The sequence below is a fragment of the Aspergillus aculeatus genome (genome assembly GCF_001890905.1).
Source record: "Aspergillus aculeatus ATCC 16872 unplaced genomic scaffold ASPACscaffold_2, whole genome shotgun sequence".
NCBI lineage: Eukaryota > Fungi > Ascomycota > Eurotiomycetes > Eurotiales > Aspergillaceae > Aspergillus > Aspergillus aculeatus.
In genome coordinates, this window is record NW_017962977.1 from 1,098,205 (window position 1) to 1,123,080 (window position 24,876).

Here is a 24,876-nt window from a genome sequence, read left to right on the forward strand (position 1 = left end):
ACTTACTATCATTACTCCCCCGCTATTTTATCTTCCCTTCCCCCCCTCTCTTCTCTCCTTTCCCCCTTCATCCCGTGGCTCAGCACTACGTAACGGGTCCTTTCTTTCTTTTTCGAGCTTTTTAACTATAACCCGGGGGCCGTCACTGGTGCGAGATGGATGTTGCAGCTTTGAGAGACCGCATACAGTCTACCCTCGACGCCAATGCGGATATCAGACGCCAAGCTGAGTTGGACTTGAAATATGTATGTGTGGCATAGCATCACAGGCTTGAAGGTGGTTCATGCTTATTCAGTATTGTCCAGGCCGAGACACAACCGGGCTTCATAAATGCGCTTCTGGATATTTTGCAGGGGGAACAAAATAATGCCGTCCAACTGTCGGGTAGGTAGTACCTGGACATTCTGCTGCCTGAAAGATCACCTACCGCTGTTTCCCCTTGGGATCCTAGGCGCTAAGTTCATCGACTAACAAGTAGACCTCTATTCATAGCCGGTGTTTACCTGAAGAATCGAATCACTCGCGGCTGGTCTGTTGTCGAAGAAAGCCCTTTGCGCGCACCAATCCCGGAGGAGGAAAAACCGAGTTTTCGAGAGCGACTGATTCCGGCATTGGCGTCCACCCCACCGAATGTCAGAGCACAGCTTGTTCCCCTCCTCCAGAAGATTCTTCAGCATGATTTCCCCGAGCAGTGGCCGGGCTTCATGGAAATCACCCTCCAACTGTTGGGAACCAACGATGCGAACTCGGTCTACGCTGGACTGCAGTGCTTGCTGGCGATCTGCCGCGTGTACAGGTTCAAGGCGGGAGAGAAGCGGGAAGAATTCGACAAGATCGTTGAGCACACGTTCCCTCAGCTGCTGAATATCGGATCGAAGTTGGTTGATGAGGAAAGTCTGGAAGCTGCGGAAATGCTCCGGATTGTTGTCAAGTCATACAAGCATGCTATCTACGTGGGTCAACCGGAGCGGAACACCAGTCACAACACGGTAGCTAACATCTGCGACGAATCTAGTTTGAACTTTCGCCGTCCCTTCAAACGCAGCAGGCTACGGTGGACTGGTGCACGCTCTTCTTGCGTATCATTGCCAAGCAGCCTCCGGCTAATGCTATGATGGAGTCCAAGGAAGAAAGAGAGTTGAACCACTGGTGGAAGTGCAAGAAGTGGTCGTACGCCAATTTGAACCGTCTTTTCATCAGGTACGTAACATGCATATCACAGATCTGGAAATGGGACTCTCGCCTGACCTCACTGTCTAGATACGGAAACCCCACAACAATGACGAAGTCGAGCACACCCGATTATACCCAATATGCCAAGAACTTTATTGCCAACTTCGCCCCGGAGATTCTCAAGGGATACCTGCAGGAGATTGACAAGTGGGTGTCCAAGGGTCAGTGGCTCAGCAACCCGGCGCTCGCCTACACTCTGGTTTTCTTGGAGGAATGTGTCAAGCCGAAGGCGATGTGGGACCACCTGAAGCCCCATATGGACAACTTGGTTGCTCATTTCATCTTCCCGATTCTGTGCCAGTCTGATGAAGACATCGAGCTATTCCAAGAGGATCCTTCGGAATACCTCCACCGGAAGTTGAATTACTACGAAGAGGTTTCGGCGCCTGATGTCGCCGCCACCAATTTCTTGGTTGCTTTGACAAAGAATCGCAAGAAGCAGACTTTCGCCATTCTCACATTTGTGAACGGCGTCGTTAGCAAGTATGAGTCTGCTCCGGAAGATCAGAAGTCGCCTCGGGAGAAGGAAGGTGCTCTGCGGATGATCGGTTCTTTGGCCTCTGTCATTTTGGGCAAGAAGAGCCCTATCGCTGGTGAGGTCGAATACTTCTTTGTCCGGCACGTTTTCCCAGAATTCCGCAGCCCACATGGCTTCCTCAGAGCCCGTGCATGCGATACTCTGGAGAAATTTGAACAGCTTGACTTCCAGGACCCGAACAACCTTATGATCATCTACAGAAACATCCTAGAGTCCATGACGGACCCTGAATTGCCTGTCAGGGTTGAGGCTGCGCTCGCTTTGCAGCCCCTTATTCGTCACGACATCATTCGGACTTCGATGCAGCAAAATATTCCCCAGATCATGCAGCAGCTTCTCAAGCTCGCCAACGAGGTCGATGTGGATGCTCTCGCCAACGTCATGGAGGATTTCGTCGAGGTCTTCTCTGCCGAGCTTACTCCGTTCGCTGTGGCACTCAGCGAGCAGCTTCGCGACACCTACATGCGTATTGTGGGAGAGCTTCTGGAACGTAATGCCACCAAGGGTGACGAGGACGCTTACGGCGACTTCCTGGATGACAAGAGTATCACGGCTCTTGGTGTCCTGCAGACGATTGGCACTTTGATTCTCACTCTCGAGAGCACTCCGGATGTGCTGCTTCACCTCGAGACCATCCTCATGCCTGTCATCAGCATCACTCTTGAGAACAAGCTATATGACTTGTACAACGAAGTTTTTGAGATCATTGATAGCTGCACCTTTGCTTCTAAGTCGATTTCTCCCACTATGTGGCAGGCCTTTGAGCTCATCCACAAGACCTTCAAGGCCGGAGCTGAGCTTTATCTTGAGGACATGCTCCCTGCTCTCGACAACTATATCGCCTACGGCTCTCAAATGCTGGTCCAGAACCCCGCTTACCTGGCGGCCGTCGTGGGTATGGTTCAGGACATCTTCCACGATGAGAAAGTGGGCGGTGTTGACCGGATTTGCGGCTGCAAGCTCGCCGAGACTTTGATGCTCAACCTGCGTGGCTTTATTGACCAGTACATCCCTGTCTTTATCGAGCTCGCGATGCGTGTTATTGACGCCGGCGAGGCGCGCACCAAGTCGTACCGCATCCACTTGATGGAGATGGTCATTAACGCCATCTACTACAACCCTGTTCTCAGCTTACAGGTGCTGGAAGCCAATGGCTGGACGAACAAGTTCTTCAGCACATGGTTCTCTAACATCGACAACTTCAGACGGGTGCATGACAAGAAGCTGTCGATTGCAGCAATCAGCTCCCTACTGACCCTGAAAGCTGGCGATGTCCCGACCAGCGTTCAACAAGGCTGGCCCAGACTTCTCCAAGGAGTGACCCGACTCTTCCAAACCCTGCCTGCTGCCATCAAGAGTAAGTCTACAACAAAAGGATGGCGCGAGATCAAGTACGCTAATACCCATTTAGACCGTGAAGATGCCACCAAGGAGTCCGATTTCACATATGATGACGAAGATGATGTCGATGACGAGGAGAACGACTGGGATGGAGAGGTTGAGTGGACTGAGCGGGATGAAGCCGAGGGCGTTCTGGAAGATGACGTTGCCGACGAGACCACTGCTTACCTCGATTTCTTGAACAAGGAGGTGAGTCCAAGAGACTTGAGTGTTTTGTCGTCTCAATATCTCGATGAGGATACTAATCACATCGATAGGCTCAAAAGTTCGGCTCATTCGCCGATGATGACGATGATGAGCTGGATGAAGGAAGCTTGCTGGAGACTCCTCTCGATAAGGTTGAGCCTTACGGCATGTTCAAGCATGTGTTCTTGAGTATGTAGCCCCTTGCTGTCACGCTGTACTATTGACTAACTTCAACCCAGGCCTTCAACAAGAACAGCCGCAACTCTACGACAACCTGACAAAGATCCTGAGCCCAGAGGAGCAGCAGGTGCTCCAAGCCGTTTTCCACGAAGCCGATGCGAAGGCGTTGGCTGCAGCAAATGCCGAAGCAGCAGGCGCCCAGGCTAATGGAAACTGATTCATACTGCAATCCACTCCGGGGACTGACGAAATGAACCAGTCGGTCCTTCTGGATGCCCAAGGCGATGACCTGACTCAGAAAAAAAAAACTCATGCAAAAGAAAAGTGCCATCCCAGGTTGGAGGACTGTTTTGACAAGCCATCTATGTTTCTTCCGGGCCACTTCGACACCCCATACAGTCGGACGGCCTCAGCTGGATACGTCACCACGCCATATATGCCTCTTCTGATTGTGTTTTGATTCTCCTTTCCTTTGTTGCCTAGATCATATCCCTTTCCCTCCCCTGCGTGTTCAAGGTTACAATGACCTGTATTTGATTTCCTCTGGTTCTCCTAAAAGTCACCTTTTTCATCGGTCTTGACATCAGTTATGACTCAAGGCTCCGATGTCCGATTCCCCCAGATTAATCCTTGTCAATTGACTTATGATTACGTCGGTCACGACCTCAAATGCATTCTTATATCCAGTCTCCATCTTTGGAGGACAACAACAGTCAAACAGAGCCCAAAAGATAATAGAATCCAGCGAAGATGCTGATTTTGGCATCGCATAATCTCCATATTTGTTCTGGCACAGAAAGTGCTTGGCCCATGGCGAGTATCGAAACCTGTCTTCAGACCATGCCTATCCATATGGAGTGATATTTGGCATTAACTACATTTGATCTACTAGTTTGTACAGCGCCTGATCACGTGCCTAGAACAAACATAGCAAACCCCACCCACTCGGTTATGACATCACTACTAGATTTACAGCAGCAGCAACAAGAGACATACTGAGGCACTGCTCGTAAAAGTACAGCAAAGCCAGCTCGCCGGTGAAAGCCAGCTATCAACAAAATGGAGCTAGGAGTACAGTACTCCTGTCCACTAACCACTGTAGCCAATTTGAAACCTCCTCACCAAGCCCACTAGATCACATTACTGGGAGGGTGGAAACCCAACATCACTCCCCCCCCCCTCCCCCCACCGCAAACATCAGAGAGGGAAGAGCCCGCCAAAAACGTCATGATGATGCCGGCTGAGAAAAACCGGCCACTCACTCACCTTTCCCCCGGCCCTCGACGATATCATAGTCAGTAATTCCTTAGCTTAGCTAGCATAAGCATACAGTACTTAAGAACTTTCCGCCACCCAATTCACGACCCCGACCTGACCTGCAACAAACTACATACCCTGACTCTCTGAAAGACTGAAATCCAATCCAATCCAATCAAATCCACCACCAATGTTCGTCTTATCCTCATCTCACAGAATCAATGAAGAAACCTTCTCAACTAACAATCCCCCGCACTGCTCAGAACCCAAACCCTCTCTCCTACGTCCAAAAAAAATCCAACCATCAAAAATGTCCGCCCCCAACTCCGGCCGCCAATCCCCCCCTCCTGAGACCCAGACCGGCGCGCAGCAGCAATCGCCCCCGTCCCAGGGCCAGACCGGCCAGACCTACGAGACCCGCCCCGGCCAGGCCGCCCAGGAGCAGTCCGAGAACACTAAGTCGTCGCTGGAGAGCAACCCCAAACATCCCTTGGAGGATATCGAGGCTGCCAAGTACACCAAGAGCAGCTGAATTGGTTGAGATCTACGTTCCGTGACGAAACAACTTCTTTTTTAATTTAATGATTTGAAGCGAGAAATGAAATGAAGACTTCCATCATCTGAGATTAACTTTTCATGGGTTGTAGTTCTTGATCGTAGTAACTGTCCATATGGTGTAGTTGAGTTTGTTTTTTGTCTCGGTGGTCGGGTGGAGCGAGATATGGAGATATATTAAATTAATGTAACATGCGGGCTGTTGTACTTGGTTTGAGTATTCGCATACGAAATAAGGCTAGTGTTCTACGTACTGGTCGGAACGGAAAGTAGGAATGTCGAAATTAAACCACCATAACTCAATTAGATGTAGACAATACACACAATCGCTTGTTCCAGACATCTAACTAGCTAAGACGCGCGCTGAGATTATTTTATGAACATCGAGAACGTGCAAATTCAAGCATGTGAATGAACAGGTCGTCATTAGGCGTACAGAACAGATAAAAGGGGTTGGATCTCGTAAGATCTCGCACTTGCAAGTGCAAGGGATTTTTCAGATTCATGCCTTCTGGTCGGCAGAGGGGGCAGTGCCAGAGGACTGAGCCGCAGCAGTAGCAGGGGCGGCACCCACACCCTCGGCGCCAGCGCCAGCGGTAGGGGCGGCACTGACGTTGTGCTCGTCACCCTCGCCCTTGCCGCTCCTCAAGTCCGCCAGTCTGCGAGCCTCGTTGTGGATGTCGCGCACCTGCTTGTCGGTCTGGGAATAGAACTCGCGGAGCTTTCGGCCGGAGGGGGTCTCGAGGGCCTTCTCGAAGTAGCTGTGGAGACCGCGCCAGCCAGAGCTCGCCTTCTCGGTGATCTTGTAGTTCTCATCCAGACCCTTGGCCTTGTCGGTCGCGTTGTACTTCTTGTCGAAGTTGGCCAGGGCGTTGGTGAAGCGGGAGGTGAAGCCGTGCTTCTGGTCCAGGGCGATGGCCTTTTGGATGGCGTTGTCACTCAGCACGTATCCCTGGGCCAGATACTCGGCGACGATGCGGGAGCGGGGCTTGTCCTCCTGCTCGAGGTCATGGTCGTGCTCGTCCTTGGCCTCGGAGGCGCTGGCAGCGTGGTCACCGGCGATATCATCGAGAGAGTGAGCGGCCTTGACGTGAACGACCGAGGTGCCCAATTGGGTGTGGTCAAGGAGCAGAGCGGTCTTTGCGGCACTGTATGACGGATTAGTTATGTCATGAGAGGGGGTGGGGGGGGGAGCATCTAAGCTAAGGGATGGTGCAATTTAAGCCATGGGCGGGATGGGGGAGCAGGTGCGGGGCAAGGCTTACGCTTCCTTCTCGAAGGTCACAGTGGCCGACTTCTGAGCACCGTCTTCACCAGACACAGGGGTAACGGAAATAGAAGTGATCTTTCCACTGCAATGTTGTCAGCTGCATGTCTTATGCAAGGGCCTGGAATGCCTGCGTCACTGACCAGAAGCTAAAGAAGTCTTGGACCTCCTTATCCGTAGTAGCGGGGGCGATGCCCTCGACGTGAACAGTAGAGCGCTCAGACATGATGGATGTGATTGAAGTAGAGGTACGTAGAATTAAGAAGGTATCGGATCGGGTATAATTCGGTTGAGTGATAAATCAGAGTCAGTGTAATGTTGATGGGAACTGGAAAGGAGAGAGGAGGACCTGGTGGTTATTTATTTGGGGGGAAGAGCGGGCGGCACTACGCCACAAATGACGTCGCGCGAGGGGCAGCAGCAGGCAGCGACCCCGCACAGCCACGCTGGACCCGCATGTGAAACCATCTTTCTCTCCTATTTCTCCTATATATAGCTAGCTACTATTATACGTACACACATTCATAATTACTGATTTCAGGACTGTGATAGTACTGTTAGACGAAGAAGAGGGTTGATAGTTTCAAGTACCTAGCTGATTATCCTTGGTTTCCCGTCAAGAAGGTTATCTTTCCACCAGAAGAATCTTTGAATCGATAGGTACACTATGCGATTCGGAACGTGGGAGAAAAACTATTCCGTGCCCAATTCGTCCTAGCTTGGCAATGAGCGTAAGTACTGTACATCTGACCGCTCAGAGGTAAACAGACAACTTCACTATACGACACTTGGGTTACACTATTCCTTATAACCTCATGGAGGTCAAGTCTGGTCTTAGCGAGAGCAGGCGCGTGGCTCAGGCAAGCGAGCCTTGCAAAAAGGGCAAGCGAAAGGTTTTCCCATCCATCTTAAGGCTTCAGAGGCCGGCAGAATCAATTCTGATGCGGAGGCTTGTGGGCGAGGAGATCGTGCGATGGAGCGCAACCGGCATGTGGTCTTTGTTTGAGACTCAACAAAGAGTGCTAGTACTCTGAACGACCGTTACGAAGGAAGTAAGGACACGATAAATACGAGTGTGTGTCATTCCAGGTTAAATGGACTCTGGAAGCTAACGACGGACTTTGGCTGGGCCAGACGTGTCTTTGTCGACAAGGAATATGTGGTTGTACGTGAGAATGCCGAATTGAAAAGAAATATCGATGCCTTGACAGCAGCAGCTTCTGCGAGACACGATGGTAGATCAACTGCTGCATTCCTCGATAGTCCTAATCAAGGAGGCTTGGACGAGGTGGTGGCCACAGACACCGCATCGGTGAATGGGGTCAAACAGCAGAAGATGCCCGAGCATCTTCTGCTGCCAAAGCCTACGAGAGGCCGCCAAGGCTTTCGCTCAGTTGGTTCGTTTACACCGTCGGCGGATCGGAGTTTTCAGACAAGCCCCGCCATTCCTCATACAACGTTTGCTCACCGCAGGGGTAATTTTTCTCTCACAGGCCACGGCGGCTGTGAAGCAGGGGGCGGGACGCAGACCTTGCAATGACCTCAGCGAATGTTTAGCAGCGTTGGAAGAGATGCAGAAAATCTGGCCGCTCAAGGCACATCGGGCGATTGATGCCCCCCGGCAGATTGCGTATCGGTGGTCAGTGGTTTGGGCCGTGCCTATGGATCTGAGCCATGCCTTATAGGTGGGTCGTCAACTGTCCCCTATCCGAAGCATTGAGGGGCTTATTCTATGATTGCAGGACTTCCCTGGAAGGAAGCTGCTATTTGTTCATGGAGATGCTCTCTTATGATGCTCTATTCTAATTGCATTAGAGCCTATAGAACTAATTTCTACATTCAGACGATAGAAACACCCCCGCATTTCCTTTCCATCATTATACATTGCATAGGGCTTAAACCATCAAACGACAGACTCATTGAGCAAGGTGGAAATGAGATCCTGCTTCCAGGGCACCAACGTACCCTCCACCTGTGGAATATACTCGGGAAACCCCTCATTGATGGCCTGCAGAGTGCCCCACGAGACCTCCCCATCAGCGTTATAAGTTGTATTCGTAAAGGCAGTGGCGTTCAACGAGCGGTAGACAAGCGGATGGTCGGCGAAGGAAACGTTGGCCACAGCCTGGGACCAGACTGCCGAAGACCCTGCAGGGAAGATGGTGGCTGTACCAATGGCCGCCTGCACCACAATCGCCTCCCCCAGGATTGCATAAACCCGGCCCAGGGACGTGATAACCTCAGCCGACTCGTAGGTCAGGCTGGAATTGCCGAAATCCGGGACGAGACTTTCCCCGTCCACAAAAGTCAACAAATGGATCCAAGGAAGGTGGACGGGACAAATTGGGATATGAGAGAGAACTTACGGCCACGAGCCAAGATGGATGTCTTCAGTCTGCGACTGCATGATAAAGGTGACCTCGGGGGTAGTATGCTCGCCGCACGAGAGCATGCCGATGCGGCCGATGGGGGTGCTGACCGCGTAGATCTGGTCGAGTTTGCCGTCCGTCCAGAGGTCGCGCTCCTGGGCCGAGGGCCGCAGCTTATGTCGGTGGATGAGGATCTCGCCGTCGGGGGCGATTAGGGACTGCGCCATGTACAGATGGGCGGCATCTTTCTCGGAGAATGAGAGTCCCTATCATTTTTGGGAAAGGTCAGAGTCTGCGGACATCGCAACCAAGTCTGGGACTAGAGGGGACAAAGTGAAAAGAAGACTCGGAGCTTACAACGTAGATGCGATTATCAACCGCCGCCTGCACCAATTTGTTCCAGTTGTCGCTGCCGACCACCAAGGAGTTCTCGATATAATCTTTGACGTGGTATTCGAACCAGGGGTTCGGGACATCGGAGTTGATAATACCCTGGCGAAGCGTCAGCCCTATCAAGATGAGATGACAGTTTTAGATTGATTTCTATCTCAACTAACCTTAGGATAACCGGGGAACCAAACCTCCGGGAAGTGAATGACACGGGAATTCGCCGCAGCAGCCTGTTGAATCAGACGGATCCCCAGCTCGACGGTGCCGTTCAGGTCAAGTTTGACCCCATCCCAATCCTTGTTCATCATGGGAAGGGGCCAGTTGACCGGTGGGACGCGCACCGCCGCCACAGTCAGGTTCTCGAGATCCCAGCCCGCAACGATCTCCGCCACAGTCTGGTTACTGGGCGTGATCGTGGTCAAAAGACTGGCCTGTTCACTCAGGCTTCTTCGTTGGCGGACTCTGCCATTTGGCAGCGCGGTAGAACCGGCGGCCAATGCCGTCAAGGCGACTAGACCCAGCTGGAATTTCATTGAGAGAATTACAAGTGTGACAGAAAATCCTGCAAAGGTAGTGATAATGGTCTCAGCTGGGGACCGCAGGGGCTTTGTTTTGAATATTTTATACCTCGCAACTTGTGGACAATTGCCCCAGACCTAAGGACCAGCTTGCCCTCACACATCTCGCTCAGCCAAGAACACTATCTCGAGTATCTACGCATCTAGTAGAAAGTTACGTAAACCATGTTAACACAGATATAGGCCTTCTCCTTTTGAGCATACTCTGTTCTTGGAATTCCACAATAAGCCTGCTTAGATATGTCGAGATAAGGCTGGAAAATACTCTATCAGGTGCGGAACCATTTGATCCGCAATCACCTCAAACAAGAAATCGGAGGTCTTGATAACAGCACATCTTGCACGCTACTTGGTACTCCAGTATTACCTGAAGACTTCTGTATCAAGGCCTCCCATCAGCCGGGTGGCTTGTGGGGCAGTCTCCTGGTATACTTTGGTAAGTAAAAACAGCTAATCAGCCTTTGCTAAAAGTTATTGATAGAGACCTATACAAGATCCCGGGTTCAGATCCCGGGTTCAGATCCCGGGTCAGACACCGCTGCGACAAAGAAGAGATTAAAACATGCAAAGTAGTATCAGCCTTAGAACTACGAAGGGAGAATAGAAGGTTAGCAGAATAGGTTATATGGGTTGGTCCTTTTCTTCCATGAAAGGAGCATCCAGAGTATAGATCTAATAGGGATCAACGGCTAGCCTCCGCTGGTGCTGAGGAACTTCACCTCGTGGTAGCTGCCTTTGACTCTTGGGAAGGTAAATGGCAGGACAGATTGAAGGCGACGTCCTTGGTAGGTTTTACACATGATCGTGTTAAAGTTTACGGCTCCATGCTTGTTCAGCGAGGAGTGGTGGTATTCGATCATGTTGAGCTATTTGATTTACGGGCTGTGATCAAGTCTAGCTAAGGGCATCTCCTGAATCCGAAGAGTATGGGACTGTAGGTACCCTATCACTGAGTATTCCTGGTACAGTACGTTAGGAATTCGCAGTGGACACTCAATGCCTCGTAGCCGGATGACAGACATCCTTTTAATAGCAATTAGCCCATAGGAACAGAGTAGTGGGTCCCTGGCTAATTGAATTCAAACTCAACGAATGTGGATCCATCGTGGATAGATTGGGTAGGTTTTGGGATACTATGAGTACCTGCAGTACAATGTTTGCCCGACTCAACTCCTTCGAGACTTTACCTACGGCAAACGAGAAGAAACGAGGGAGAGGTTCTAGAACTTCAAGCCCTAAAATCTCGTACGCCTGAGATGAATGATCCATTTGATTGGTGATTGAGCACCTGGCCAGCTGAATGAAGAACACTGTTCTTGGAAACTCCGACATTGGCGAACCGAGTCATACCACCACAAGCGAGATTGCTTCAATTCTCAGAATCTAGTATCTCCCTCCCCTGTTTTCCGCCGGACCGCGCTGGATCTGGAGTGGAGTGGTCTGTAGCACGCTCCTGTTCTCGAGAATTTCGAACAATCAGCTCTAGATCCCGCACACGGCGACGCAGAGTCTCATTCTCCCGCTTCAGCGTATCTACCTCTTCCCGCTGGGCTAGGAGCTCCTCGTGGCGGGAGGGAGGGGTAACCGGGCTCTTCTGCTGAGTGATCGAATTCCGGTGAGGGAAACCTCCTATGGAGGGTGAAAGCTGATCGGTCGACGGCAAGTGATGCTGCGACAGTGCTGCGTCCGATTGTCGAGAAGTGAGCGACGGCTCTCGACTCCTCCCCGAGCGCGCCGAGTCCGTGCGGGTCGACGGTAGCTGTGTCTCCCTCGACGGTGCGATTCCGAACCCGCTGCCGGTCCGCGACCCTTGAACCGCGGGGATGTAGGAAGAACTGAGGCTGGAAGAGGAGCGATGTCGGCGCGAAGTCGTCGGAACCGTAGAGCTGATGGCATACTGGGAGGCGTGTAGAGAGTCCATGGGATCGTTGAGTGTAGTCGATGTAGATGATGTTGTCGATGCGACCGAGGCTGTTTGTTGGCGAAGAAGAGAGAGTTCTCTCGATAGCCGATTAACCTATGGTGACAGGCGGGGTCAGTCTATCTAGAGGATTTGCGCAAGATGCCGAGCTTCATACCATTGCTTCTTGCTCTTGCTCCAACATCGAATGGATATCGGATGGGGTCAGCGGTTTGGGATGTCGCAGTGGGCCTGCCTTTCGCTCAATCTCGAGGTCCTTGACAATTGAATTTTCTTTGTTTGGAGATTCCGACTTACCAGACCCTGCGGCTGCCCGTGAAGGCTCTTGATCCCCAACGCCCGGCATCGGGCTTGCTGCTGAGGCGCTGAGACCAGGCGAGAGCGTAAGAGGGGCCATGACTTGTGAAGAGCGTCGGGAAGAAAGGGACGAGGGAAAGGTGGGAGCTGGTTGCACTGTCGTTGCAGCACGGGGCCGGGATCTGGGCGTAGATATAGCGACGGAGCTTGATTCTATGGTCATGATCTGAGTGACTTGAATCGATGTAGAACGAGCGATACGAAAGGGGCCTTAGTGGGGACAAGTCAAGAAGTAAAAGAAAGGCAGGAGAACAGAAAGACAAAAGGGAACCCGGATAGTTTTCTGGGAGTCTGTTGATAGGTGGAGTGCGATTAGGAGAGAGGCTTTATCCGCAGTCGAAAGAAGTAAATATGGTAAGTTGGTAGCGGCGGACAACGATTCACTTGTTTAGATTGCTTTGGCCAAAAGTGCCAGCCTGCAGGATAGCAGCCCCTTGATTGGACCTTTGAAACATTCCACACCCCGGACCACCATTGATTTGCAACCAGATTCTTTCAGCTGATGTGGACAAGACGAGTTGTTCGGATTGCATGGAACCTGTCTCATGCCGCTTAACTGGTTAAAATCATGGTTCCATTGTTGATTTATTTCTTGTTCATTGTTTGACATCTCCAAAAAATTTATACGGGTATGTTGTACAGTACGTTGGAGCGAAAGGTAAGTTACATTAAATCAAACTATAGTCGTTATTGATCAGCGGTGATTATATGGACATGGATCAATTTCTATCATCATCCAATGGTCATCGATCCTGGCCGGGTGTCCACGCAATGCACACCACAGAAGCCTATTACTCCACCGTCATCAACCTTGAACTTATTGTGTATCGAGCTGGTTGATCATTAAAGTGGTGCATATGTGTATCGCTCTTTTGCATGTCACTTGTTCTACGAAAGCTGAATGGGTCCTGGATACTTTACATCCACCAAAGGTCCCCTGGCCCCCCACATGCTGCATACCTGGTTCGACTAACAGACCCGAGGTCCACTTAAGGCACCCAGTCTGTGCTGTCACATCACCCGTCTTGCTCCCAGTATTATGACGAAGACGGGAAATGAAATCCCCCTCTCACGAACACGACTAGGTGGGACTAGTAGCCGTAAAAGTCTCAGTTAGCTGGACTGAAGCGCGTTTAGCGAGCAGAATCTATACGTAAAGTACATTAAATTGTACTTACCGCCTAGTGATGCGAGTGCCATAAGTGACCGGTCGGTAGGTTAAGACTGATATCTTAAGTAGCCTGGCTGTTTATGCTAGAGGGGTCATTACGCCTTAAGAGTCCATTCACGAGTGCAGCTCTTCCTGCATGCGCAATCTGGTCTCTGGTATGGTACTTAATTTTCTCCCCTCGTAATTGACATGCATAAGTACCAGGCGTAAGGCTCGGAGGCCAAAGGACGTAGTAGAGGCTGCGCTGAGGTGAAATAGCATAGCAAAGAGCCTCAGGTTTGAGGCCGGGGGCATGTTGTCTTAGTGCTGCAGAACTCGAGAGATGAATGCTGCTGCTTGTGATGGCGACTGGTCGGTTCTTCCCACATCGGGAAATTCGGTCGAGTATAAACCCCCCCCTCATTTTCGACTTCCTCTCCTTTCCCTCCCCCTCCCTACATAATGTATATCTACAATACCACAAGAAAAACCGTGATTTGTATCCTACAGTTTTTGTCCGTAGGTCCGGGAATGGTTACAAAGAGATTGTTCACTCAATCGTTTGCCTTGGAGGCTATGTCTCGTAATTGTTGATGAAGTTGCTGTCTGCAGCGTTGACATATGGTGTTGTGTTTCCCCTGCTGTGAACATTGCGGGGCCGCCAGAGCCACGCTTCGGTCCATGGGGAGAGGAGCCAGCCTGGGCTGTCCCTGATCGCAAATAAGCGGTGGTGCGGCGGTGCGGCACTGTATCGGGCCGAATACAAAAAGCGGGCACAACTCCAGTGCGTCCCCGATCCTCGGTCCCAGCTCTCCACAAACAATCCGCACGTTAGATCACCACTAGCATTATCCAGTGTCTTTACCTACCCATCACCCCCCCACACGCCTGGACTCAAATGGAAGACCGCTACGCACCACCCTCAAGTGAGCCTATTCCTGAATTCGCCGCACCACTTGCCCCTTACCTCAAAAGCCGCCAGGAGGCCTTTCGTATCCGCCAAGCCTTGACTGCCTATGTTCGCTCGCACATCATCTTCGCGGAGAATGACCCGGACAACCCCGAACTCAATGCCAACTCGCACCTCACCCTTTCTGTACCTCATGACGCTGTTGTCGGCGTGAAGCCCATCCCACCGGAGATTACTGGACTGCGGAGGCAATACTTGGAAGCTTTACAAGCCAACGTTGCTGCGAGAAGGGAATATCAAGCAGTTGTAGAGAAGCAAAATGCATATGAGTCGCAACAACAACAACAACAGAAAGCAACCGAAGCACCGCAATGCGATCCTTCTCAGGACCTAAGCGAATATGTCAATCTCCTCCGTGAGCGTCGCCAACTTGCAAAGCTGCAAGTGTTCCAACGCTACTCACAGGAGCTTAAGGAACGAAACAGAAGACGAGCTGAAAGTTTCGAGGATAGTCACAAAAAGCTTGGAGTGCCGCCAGAGCTGCTGGATGAAATGAATCAACCATCATCCAATGGAGGGGATAGAGTTGAGGAGTTGATGCACAGACTGGAGAAGGCAGTTATTCGAGCGAAAGCTCAGTTTGACAGGGAAAAAGAGCTACTGGAGGAATTGAAGGCACAAGTAAACCTTGACGAAAATTCCCTGTCAAGTAACATCACGCCAGCTGTCAGAACGGCCGCCCTACAACGAACACGTGATGAACTGATTCACTGGGTGGAGGAGAAATTGGTCAGTGCTGGCAGTCACGAAGACAGTGGATCCAGGCTGGATCTGGCCCCCGAAGACCTCGAGGAATCTACGCGCCTATTTGAGGAGCAGAAAGCGGAGGTTGCACAGCAATATGCCGAGTACGTTGAGGCCCGCAAGGCACTGCTAGATGCCGCCTCTAGAGCATGTCAGCCTCTTGCAGTACCTTCTGTGTCCCTTTCAAATTGTTCTACGACTATCACTCAGAAGAACGATGTGCCACCGGAGCCGCAATCGTTGAACGCAATGGATGTGCTTTCCTATACTGAAAAAAATCTTCTCCCGCTTTCTAAAAGCCAACGGGCACTTGCCTTACAGAAGTTCTACTTATCCGGCCTACTTGGCAAGGAAAAAGCTACAACTCTCCGTGTGCTCCATCGCCTGAGAGACGAGAGTCATCTCCTTCCCGAGTTTCCATTGCCTGCGGATCAGCCGCGTTCGAGTCGCGCAGCAGCGACTGCATCCTTGCGACATGCTACCAACTTCGCTGAGCCTATCAAGAAGGACGAAGTAATTTCTCTAGCTGAAGCATGGGCATTTGCATCCGACGATGCAGGAGCCAGCGAGCATGAACATGTGGAACAGAAGCTGGCCGAAGGGAATGAATCACTTCAGAATGCAAAGCAGGAACTAGAGGCAGTTGCTCGAATGCTCAATCAAGATGATGAGAGCATCATGGGAGATGATCAAAAGGAAAACAAGACCACGGACGGATGACTAGATCTCGAACCAAATTAGAACAGCGTGAAGCACAACCCAAGGGTCCGTGGGCTGGTCTCAAGGGCACTATAGGCACCAGGGAGTGACGGCTATATCATTAGTCAGAGAGTCAACAGTCGCAGTGTGACTGTGGAAATCAATAACTAGAGTCAACATGACCTAGCATAAATCGAGCAGGCGGGAAAGTGTGAGTGTATGTAGGTTGACCCCGAGACGTGGATAACCTCCGAATGCCGGTGCTTCAAGCTTAGATGAGTCCTCGTTCCTTGGCATAGTTGGCCATACTTTTTTTGGCGTGCAAGCGAGCCCTACCTAGCCGGCAAGCGGAGACCAGAAGAGCATTGATCTGCTAAGACGACCACGCTTACTAGTCTAGCATTAGACTTGCAAAACTTGCTGGGAGGATTTACACCTAACGCGCGGCTGATGGGTTAGACCAGCTGGCGGCTGTAGGACAAGGAGACTAAGTGATGTCTAATACTGATTGAATAATTATTATCCTATGAGAACCAAGGCTTGCTCCAATGACTGTGAACCATTCCGTTGTCTCGCCAGGGATCGAGATCCAGCAGTGCAACTAACCCCTGGACAACATTATCAGCACACCAGAATATTAGTGATCGGTATTGCTAACCGCAGGCTCCTGTGCTCCAGTCTGGACAGTACGGCTGCTAGTGGCTTTTAGTAGGCAGTTAGACTATGGCACTAATGGAGTCAAGACCCATCGACCATCTGCGTCGCTGCACCTCCCCGTACTCCTGTTGCCGACCTTCGCACTTGCTGATTGGTTTGTGGTGGGAGCGGTGAGGTCATTGGCCACTAAGAGGCGAGATCGGCCAGCGTTCCAGTGGCTGTTTCCTTGCCTCTAACACAGAAGGGAGGAGAAAAAAAAAAGAGGGCTCCGCACACCGGAGCTCTTATCGGCCCTGAATGTTGGGGGAGTTTTTGGTACTTTCGGGAATTGTGGTCGACTCATTCGGGTCTCTCCACTGCAATTGGCGCTGGTTCATGACTCCCTCCTTCAGAGGAGAAGTGCCGCATTGACTCATCGCCTTTCCCGACGGAGCCTTTTTCTTTCGTCTCTTCCGCTTCATCCCTTCTCTTCCTCTCTTTGCTTCCTTGTCTTCACACCTCTTCTCTCTTCCTCCCTAGACAATCCTGTCGGGACATCTACCCTCCCTTTGAGTCCTCCCCTTGTGACTTGGGCGTGTGGCAGAAAGCGGGACACTACCAACCCCAAAGGAGAGCCGGATAAAAAAAGCGGAGTCTCCAGGTTTGTCCTTGTTCGGAACCTCCAGACCAGCAATTGAGAGTGTATTCCTCTCAATTGACTCATCGCACATCCCTTCCTCCCCCCTCCTTCCTCACACCTAATTTTCGCTTCCATCAGCGCAGCGCGCAATGGTTCTCGCCGCTCGTTGCGGGCAGGCTACGTCCGCCCTCCTGCGTCAGAGATGCTTGGCTGAATCCCGTCGATCGGCCCTCGCTCTGCGCCCGTTCTCCTCCCAGACCACGGCTCACTCGACGGCTTCGAGTCTCAGATTGGCGAAGGCGCCTTCTCCGTGGCGACCGCAGCAGCTGCGCTCTTTCTCCAGTGCCCTTCGTCGCTTGGCTTCGGAGTCCTCGAATGCTCCCTCCGCCGACAGCTACCTGGCCAGTGGGGTTGTGAAGCCCGGCAGCAACCTGGTCGATGTCAAGAAGGTCTTGGTCATCGGTAGTGGTGGTCTGAGCATTGGACAGGCCGGAGAGTTCGATTATTCCGGTACGTTCATCTTGCATTGGCTTTCAACAATGAAGTTTGACTGCCATGCTGTGGGCTCAAAAGCGCCTCACTATCATACAGAGCCCATCTTTATTATCTATACCCGTGAAATGAGGTGACTAATACTTCGCTTTTTAAACTCGTGCAGGTTCCCAGGCTTTGAAGGCCCTCAAGGAAGCCGGCGTGCAGTCGGTCCTGATCAACCCCAACATCGCTACGATTCAGACGGATCACAAGCTTGCAGATGAAGTTTACTACCTCCCGGTCACTCCGGAGTATGTGACCTACGTTATTGAGCGGGAGAGACCCGATGGTATCTTCCTTTCTTTCGGTGGTCAGACCGCTCTGAACCTTGGTGTGCAAATGAACCGCATGGGTATCTTCGAGCGCTATGGTGTCAGAGTTCTTGGAACCAGCATCAAGACCCTGGAGACTAGTGAGGACCGTGACCTTTTCTCGAAGGCTCTTAACGAGATCAACATCCCTATCGCCGAGTCCATTGCCGTCAGCACCGTTGACGATGCCCTGAAGGCTGCTGAGCAGGTTGGATATCCTATCATCGTCCGTTCCGCATATGCTCTGGGTGGTCTCGGTTCCGGTTTCGCCGCCAACCCCGAGGAACTGAGAAACTTGTCTTCTCGTTCTTTGACTCTTTCTCCCCAGATTCTCGTTGAGAAGTCTCTCCGTGGCTGGAAGGAGGTTGAGTATGAGGTTGTTCGTGACGCTGCCAACAACTGCATCACTGTGTGTAACATGGAGAACTTCGATCCCCTTGGTATCCACACCGGTGACAGTATCGTTGTTGCCCCCAGTCAGACCCTGTCTGATGAGGAGTACCACATGCTCCGCACTGCTGCCATCAAGATTGTGCGTCACTTGGGAGTTGTGGGTGAATGTAACGTTCAGTACGCTCTGCAGCCCGATGGTCTTGACTACCGTGTCATTGAGGTCAACGCTCGTCTCTCTCGTTCGTCTGCTTTGGCCTCCAAGGCTACCGGTTACCCTCTCGCCTACACTGCTGCGAAGATCGGTCTGGGTCACACCCTTCCCGAGCTTCCCAACGCTGTTACCAAGACAACTACTGCCAACTTCGAACCCAGTCTCGACTACATTGTCACCAAGATCCCCCGGTGGGATTTGAGCAAGTTCCAGCACGTGAAGAGAGATATTGGCAGTGCCATGAAGTCTGTTGGTGAGGTCATGGCTATTGGTCGTACCTTCGAGGAGTCCTTCCAGAAGGCCATCCGCCAGGTTGACCCTCGCTTCGTTGGCTTCCAGGGCGATGCGTTCGAGAACCTTGACGATGCTCTGCAGAACCCTACCGACCGCCGCTGGTTGGCTGTTGGCCAGGCTATGCTTCACGAAAACTACACCGTGGACCGTGTCCACGAGCTGACCAAGATCGACAAGTGGTTCCTCTACAAGCTCCAGAACATTGTGGACTGCAACAATGAGCTCAAGGAAATTGGCAGCCTCTTCGGTCTCCAGAAGGAGGTCATCCTGAAGGCCAAGAAGCTCGGATTCTCCGACAAGCAGATCGCTCTCCTTGTCGGCGCTACTGAGGATGATGTCCGTGCTCGCCGCAAGTCTTTCGGTATCAAGCCCTGGGTCAAGAAGATTGACACTCTTGCCGCTGAGTTCCCTGCTGACACCAACTACCTTTACACTACCTACAACGCTACCTCTCATGATGTCACCTTCGATGATCACGGAATCATCATCCTGGGTAGCGGTGTCTACCGTATTGGAAGCTCTGTTGAGTTCGACTGGTGTGCTGTCAACGCTACTCTCTCCCTGCGCAACATGGGCAAGAAGACTGTCATGATCAACTACAACCCCGAGACCTACTCTACTGACTTCGATACCGCTGACAAGCTCTACTTTGAGGAACTCAGCTACGAGCGTGTCATGGATATCTACGAGCTCGAGAGCGCCAGTGGTGTCGTTGTTTCCGTCGGTGGTCAGCTTCCTCAGAACATCGCTCTCCGTCTGCAGGAGACTGGCGGTGCTCACGTTCTCGGTACCGACCCCAAGGACATTGACCGCGCCGAGGATAGACACAAGTTCTCCCAGATCTTGGACAGCATCGGTGTCGATCAGCCCGCCTGGAAGGAGCTCACTTCCGTTGCTGAGGCTGAGCGTTTTGCTGAGTCCGTTGGATACCCTGTCTTGGTCCGTCCCAGTTACGTCCTGTCTGGCGCAGCCATGAACGTTATCTACAGCGTCGATGAGCTCAAGGAGAAGCTCCTCAACGCCAGTGCTGTTTCGCCTGACCACCCTGTCGTTATCACCAAGTTCATCGAAGGAGCTCAGGAGATCGACGTTGACGCCGTTGCTTCCAACGGCAAGCTCCTGCTTCACGCTGTTAGTGAGCACGTTGAACCCGCTGGTGTTCACTCTGGTGATGCCACTCTTGTTCTCCCTCCTGCCGAGCTCGACGAGTCTGTCATGAGCCGCGTTAAGGAGATCGCTGAGAAGGTCGCTAAGGCCTGGAACATCACTGGTCCCTTCAACATGCAGATCATCAAGGCCGATGTTGAGGGTGCCCTGCCTGAGCTGAAGGTCATTGAGTGCAACCTTCGTGCTTCTCGCTCCTTCCCCTTCGCCAGTAAGGTTCTGGGAACCAACTTCATTGATGTTGCTACCAAGGCCCTTGTTGGACGTGACGTTCCTGAGCCCGTCGATCTCATGAGCGTCAAGCGCCCTTACCTTGCTACCAAGGTTCCCCAGTTCAGCTGGACCCGTCTGGCTGGTGCCGATCCCTTCCTTGGCGTCGAGATGGCCAGTACTGGTGAAATTGCCTGCTTCGGTAAGGACGTTGTTGAGGCCTACTGGGCTTCTCTCCAGTCTACCATGAACTTCCGTGTTCCCGAGCCTGGTGAGGGTATCCTGCTCGGCGGTGACATCACCAACCCTGCCCTGTCTCAGATTGTGGAGTACCTCCAGCCTCTGGGCTTCAACTTCTTCGCTGCCAGCGAGGCTGTCAAGAAGCACCTCGAGTCGGCTGCCGGTGTCGCCGTGCAGGTGATTGAGTTCCCCAAGGAGGACAAGCGTGCCCTCCGTGAGGTCTTCCAGAAGTACAACATCCGTGGTACTTTCAACCTTGCCAAGACCCGTGGCAAGACTCTCCTTGACGAAGATTATGTTATGAGACGTAACGCTGTCGACTTCGGTGTCCCCTTGTTCATGGAGACCAAGGTACGTACAATCTTGACCCACATTTGACTACTCATACAGTGTCTAACCAATCTCCCCTAGACTGCTCTGCTCTTCGCCCAGGCTATGAGCCAGAAGCTGCCCCGCAAGGAAGGAATTCCTGCCGAGGTTCGCACCTGGTCCGACTTCGTTGGCGGCAAGCTGCTGTAAACCAAGTTTCATGGCAGTGAAGGAAAAAAGGGACGCAAAAAGTTTTCTTTATAGATATAATTGCGGTTTTTGGATGAGTGTCTTCCTAGGCACTGTCAAGCCGCCGTGTTTGGCGTAGCGGATAAGGCTCCATGTTGATAGATATGATGTTTTACTGGCCCTGGTATGGAGGGGGTTCTGCTTCGTCTTGGAAAAGACGATACGATGAATACGTTCATGTACTTTTGACTGGTTTTGTGGATCATTAGCTGTGTTGCCCATGCCTTGGTTATTCATAGTTTTCGTAAGAAGGCCTTGTGCCAGGGTGAAGGGCTTAGTGAGTCGGCTTTCTTACTCAAAATTGTATTTTTAGTTGTTATTTGAACAATAATCTCTCTACTTTGGATCTTTACATGTGTAATTCTCCGGTTTAAACATGTAGGATGTGATTGGAAGGACTATCTATATATGACTAATCTATGGGTCATGGCAATTTGGATAACAAAAAGTTCGCTGCTGGAAGATGATCTAGAGGCAAGAAGCCGGGTTGTCAATGAGCTCCGGGGCAGAGCTAGAGTGGATCAAAATATCGGCAATCTTTTTTTTGTTTGCTCAAGTCCAGCAATACCCTCGGATCTAATCACTGGAGCTAACTATCTGCAGCAACCGGGAACCAGCAACAACCGAAACCGGCGCGTACAACAAAGGCAAAAAAGATGTCCAAGGAGGCGGCCCTTGCTCCTGTAACCCTCGCAAGGACCACACCCTCAATCGCTCCAGATGGTCTAGGAAGAGGTCTGTTCGCTGCGACCGACATCAGCCCCGGACAAGACGTCCTGCACATCTCCACGCCCTTTGTGGCAGTCTTAGACACCCACCAGCTGGGCGACATATGCTCTGGCTGCTTGGGAAGAAGACAGCTCGAGAACGACGACCGACGCCTGAAAGGCTGCACCGGATGCCAGGTCGTGAAGTACTGCGATAGGGTTGGTGTTTTCTCTCCTTCCCTCAACTTAAGCTTGTGCTCACGTTTGTCGTGTTTCAGACATGTCAAGCCAAGGACTGGAAGTTCGCGCATTCGCTCGAATGCGCCATCTTCCAGAAGCTCCGTCCGCGGATCCTCCCCATCAACGCGAGAGCCGTGCTGCGGATGGTGTTGCGCAGTGAGCGACAGAAGTATCCCCCGCAGGAGGTGGAGATGTTTCTGCAGCTCGAGACGCATATCAAGGACATCCGGGAGGAGAACCCCGCGCAATGGCAGCGGATTTCTATTTCTTCGAAGGCTGTGAAGGCTTATTCGGGGGTGGAGATGAAAGAAGAGGTGATTTCTGCTTATGGTGCTAAGGTGAATACATTTCCAATTGCTTGTTCCCCGCGTTCTGAAGACAGGCACTACATTTGGCGGAACATAGCCAGAAAGAAGAAGAGGGAAAAAGCTGACTGAGTATGTTGGAAAGCTCGAACTCAACTCCTTCAACCTAACCAATGCACTGTACGACCGCATCGGCCTCTACCTGCACCCGTACGCGGCCCTCATGAACCACAGCTGCGACTACAACGCCGTCGTCGGCTTCGACGGCGACGAGCTGTACGTCAAAGCCATCCGGCCCATCGCCCAGGGCGACCAGATCTTCATCTCCTACGTCGACACCACCAACCCGCGCCCGCTGCGGCGGAAGGAGCTCCGCGAACGGTACTACTTCCGCTGCCGGTGCACGAAATGTGAGCAGCAGAGGGAGGAAGAGAACGACGAACAAGTACCTACAGACTCCGCTGCAGCAGAAACAAAAGCCTACGCCCTCCTCTCTCGCACATCCTCGGACTCTTCCTCCGACCACCCTCACCTCCCTGCCCACAACGACCTGGCAACCGAGATTTCTGCCGTGCTGCAGAACCTCCCCCCAACCCGCATCACAACCCAACCCTACGTCTCCCTCCGCGACGAACTGATCGTCGCCCTGCTCGCCCGCCAGCGCTACAAGGCCGCCTTTGCACACGCCGCGGTGCGGTACCTCCGCATCGACCCCGCCGTGTACCCGCGGGAAATCCATCCGATTCGGCAGGTGCATGCGTGGGCGCTGGCGCGGTTGGCGGTGCTGCTGTCGCAGGGGGTGGAGGTGACGCACGGCGGCGAAGATGAGGTGGCGCTGGAGCGGTTCGAGGTGAATTTCAGTCTCGTGCTGTGGGAGGTGTTGCGGCGGTTGGTCGGGCTGGAGGGGAGGAGTTGTGCGGTGCCGGGGTTCCAGGGGTTGGTGAGGGGGTTGATCAGGCAGGTGCAGGCGGAGTTTGCGGCGGCGGGGTTGGATCCGAGGCGGATGGAGGAACAGATCAGGGAGGAGTTGGGGAAGGTGGGCAGATTGGTTGAGTGGATCTTAGGTGGGAAAGTGTAGTTGAAGATATGGGGGCAGGGGGGGATAAAATGCGCCAAGGTAGGGTATCTATGGGTGGTGGTGATCTACAAGGAATGATGAGGAGTTGTTGAAGTTGAAGGTGAATTCGTTAAATTAGACTTTGGCTCCGTGGTTAAAACAAAAGTCTGCGGCCTCAGTTCCAGAAAAAGAAACTGAGGCCCTGGGATATCTCCGTCATCGAGAGAATTCTGAAGACTCCCGGGTTTTGGTTCGTTCTCATGCCGACAAGACCTTTATATTGAGATGCAAACAGCTGACCCGCATTTGACATACAACTAGATGAACCCAGAGAAATGCATATGGTATCCATCCATTTTTTCGTAGATTCTCCCAGCACTTCCGTACGCCCAAATCCTCCAATACAACTCCCCAGAGAAAAGCTTTTCTTCTTTACTTGAGGGGAATGAAACGGGAAGAGTGGGTGGCACCGATACCGGGACGACCGTGCTTGACGGGCTTGCTGTGCGGGTGTTAGACTATGAACCTTACAGGTGCATATGAATATTTGTAGGCGGGCGGGTGACGTACTATGTGATGGAGAATTCACCGAGGTAGTGACCAACCATCTCGGGCTTGACCTCGATCTGGTTGAACTCCTTACCGGAGTAGATACCGACGACGGAGCCGATCATCTCGGGGACGATGATCATGTCACGGAGGTGGGTCTTGACGAGGTCGGGCTTCTCGTTGGGCTTGGCCTCCTGCTTGGCCTTGCGGAGCTTCTTGATGAGGCCCATGGGCTTGCGCTTCAGACCGCGGTTGAAGCGTCTGCGGGCACGGGCGTGAACGACATCACGGAGCTGCTCGGAGGAAAGGTCGAGGAGCCTATATGGTGATCCGTGTCAGATTCCATCTTCTTTCCAATCGATGTGATACAACTCCCTGAGCTCCGACTTTTGCGACCGAGAAATGTCGCAGTTTATCCATGTAGAATAAGGCGCTCGTGATGCTCGGTCGAGGTCGAGGCCCAGGGGGAAATGGATCGGTGGAGTTGGTGTATTTATGGTGTAACGTACTGGTCGAGGTCAATACCGCGGTAGGAGAACTTGCGGAACTGTCTCTTTCTCTTGATCTCTGTTCGTGCGAATATACGTCAGTGGGCTGATCCATTTGAGTTGTGTGTCGTGTTCGTCAAAGCGTTCCCGAGAAGAAAATTTGTCGACAGTATCGCCCGCCACCCGCAGTCACCAACACCCCCAAGTCACATCCATATCGTTTCCATCCTTGTCGCATCACTGATTCCTTTGTATATCCGACACCGCGTTCTTATATCGTGCTCGACAGGAATGGGAAGAGAAAAAGAGGGGTTGTTTCGAACGTACCGGCAGCCTCCTCGGCGTTCTGCAAGTGAAAAGTCAGTCAATAAGTCCTTGTCCCCCTGCCTACTAAGCTAGACCCTTCAATATCATATGGGAGTACTCACGTAGTGCTCGTCGGCCATTTTTGCGGGTGTTCCTCTCAAGGTCGCTTTTCGAACGGGACTCGAAAAGCGAAGGAATATAGGTTGTCGTGTCGTGTCGATGAACGTTCGTCGGGCGT

General features: G+C 52.1%; 9 protein-coding genes across 9 annotated transcripts; 5 read left to right on the plus strand and 4 right to left on the minus strand.

The window, feature by feature from the left end:
- Positions 1-155: 155 nt before the first annotated feature.
- Positions 156-3,755, plus strand: ASPACDRAFT_22980 (putative nonsense-mediated mRNA decay protein (Nmd5); the record flags this gene model as incomplete). The annotated part of the gene is made up of 8 exons (XM_020199160.1): positions 156-245; positions 306-384; positions 493-953; positions 1,016-1,200; positions 1,261-3,128; positions 3,183-3,361; positions 3,430-3,547; positions 3,598-3,755. The coding sequence occupies 8 exons, from the start codon at positions 156-158 to the stop codon at positions 3,753-3,755; spliced, it is 3,138 nt and encodes a 1,045-aa protein (XP_020060007.1).
- Positions 3,756-5,084: 1,329 nt separating this feature from the next.
- On the plus strand, positions 5,085-5,420 carry ASPACDRAFT_111572 (uncharacterized protein). Its single transcript, XM_020195571.1, has one exon. It carries the CDS (start codon positions 5,106-5,108, stop codon positions 5,325-5,327), a length of 222 nt encoding a protein of 73 aa, XP_020060008.1. The 5' UTR covers positions 5,085-5,105; the 3' UTR covers positions 5,328-5,420.
- Positions 5,421-5,615: 195 nt separating this feature from the next.
- vip1 (putative actin cytoskeleton protein (VIP1)) lies at positions 5,616-6,896 on the minus strand. Its single transcript, XM_020204383.1, has 3 exons — positions 6,761-6,896; positions 6,616-6,702; positions 5,616-6,498 (listed from the first exon to the last, which is right to left on the minus strand). Exons 1-3 carry the CDS (start codon positions 6,841-6,843, stop codon positions 5,853-5,855), a joined length of 816 nt encoding a protein of 271 aa, XP_020060009.1. The 5' UTR covers positions 6,844-6,896; the 3' UTR covers positions 5,616-5,852.
- Positions 6,897-8,979: 2,083 nt separating this feature from the next.
- Positions 8,980-9,909, minus strand: ASPACDRAFT_22618 (uncharacterized protein; the record flags this gene model as incomplete). The annotated part of the gene is made up of 3 exons (XM_020199135.1): positions 8,980-9,252; positions 9,344-9,478; positions 9,544-9,909. 3 exons carry the CDS (start codon positions 9,907-9,909, stop codon positions 8,980-8,982), a joined length of 774 nt encoding a protein of 257 aa, XP_020060010.1.
- A 1,092-nt stretch (positions 9,910-11,001) lies between these two features.
- ASPACDRAFT_111575 (uncharacterized protein) lies at positions 11,002-12,638 on the minus strand. The gene is made up of 3 exons (XM_020195572.1): positions 12,173-12,638; positions 12,033-12,106; positions 11,002-11,971 (listed from the first exon to the last, which is right to left on the minus strand). Exons 1-3 carry the CDS (start codon positions 12,270-12,272, stop codon positions 11,324-11,326), a joined length of 822 nt encoding a protein of 273 aa, XP_020060011.1. The 5' UTR covers positions 12,273-12,638; the 3' UTR covers positions 11,002-11,323.
- Positions 12,639-14,280: 1,642 nt separating this feature from the next.
- ASPACDRAFT_111576 (uncharacterized protein) lies at positions 14,281-15,816 on the plus strand (the record flags this gene model as incomplete). Its single annotated transcript, XM_020195573.1, has 1 exon — positions 14,281-15,816. The coding sequence occupies one exon, from the start codon at positions 14,281-14,283 to the stop codon at positions 15,814-15,816; it is 1,536 nt and encodes a 511-aa protein (XP_020060012.1).
- Positions 15,817-16,966: 1,150 nt separating this feature from the next.
- Positions 16,967-21,334, plus strand: ASPACDRAFT_75204 (carbamoyl-phosphate synthase (glutamine-hydrolyzing) CPA2). The gene is made up of 3 exons (XM_020204384.1): positions 16,967-17,581; positions 17,730-20,779; positions 20,840-21,334. The coding sequence occupies exons 1-3, from the start codon at positions 17,221-17,223 to the stop codon at positions 20,945-20,947; spliced, it is 3,519 nt and encodes a 1,172-aa protein (XP_020060013.1). The 5' UTR covers positions 16,967-17,220; the 3' UTR covers positions 20,948-21,334.
- Positions 21,335-21,485: 151 nt separating this feature from the next.
- Positions 21,486-23,594, plus strand: ASPACDRAFT_1852610 (S-adenosylmethionine-dependent methyltransferase). Its single transcript, XM_020197259.1, has 3 exons — positions 21,486-21,912; positions 21,972-22,271; positions 22,384-23,594. The coding sequence occupies exons 1-3, from the start codon at positions 21,643-21,645 to the stop codon at positions 23,314-23,316; spliced, it is 1,503 nt and encodes a 500-aa protein (XP_020060014.1). The 5' UTR covers positions 21,486-21,642; the 3' UTR covers positions 23,317-23,594.
- ASPACDRAFT_75205 (40S ribosomal protein uS19) lies at positions 23,400-24,868 on the minus strand. The gene is made up of 5 exons (XM_020204385.1): positions 24,761-24,868; positions 24,660-24,678; positions 24,354-24,411; positions 23,866-24,162; positions 23,400-23,797 (listed from the first exon to the last, which is right to left on the minus strand). Exons 1-5 carry the CDS (start codon positions 24,776-24,778, stop codon positions 23,728-23,730), a joined length of 462 nt encoding a protein of 153 aa, XP_020060015.1. The 5' UTR covers positions 24,779-24,868; the 3' UTR covers positions 23,400-23,727.
- Between the last annotated feature and the right edge of the window lie 8 nt (positions 24,869-24,876).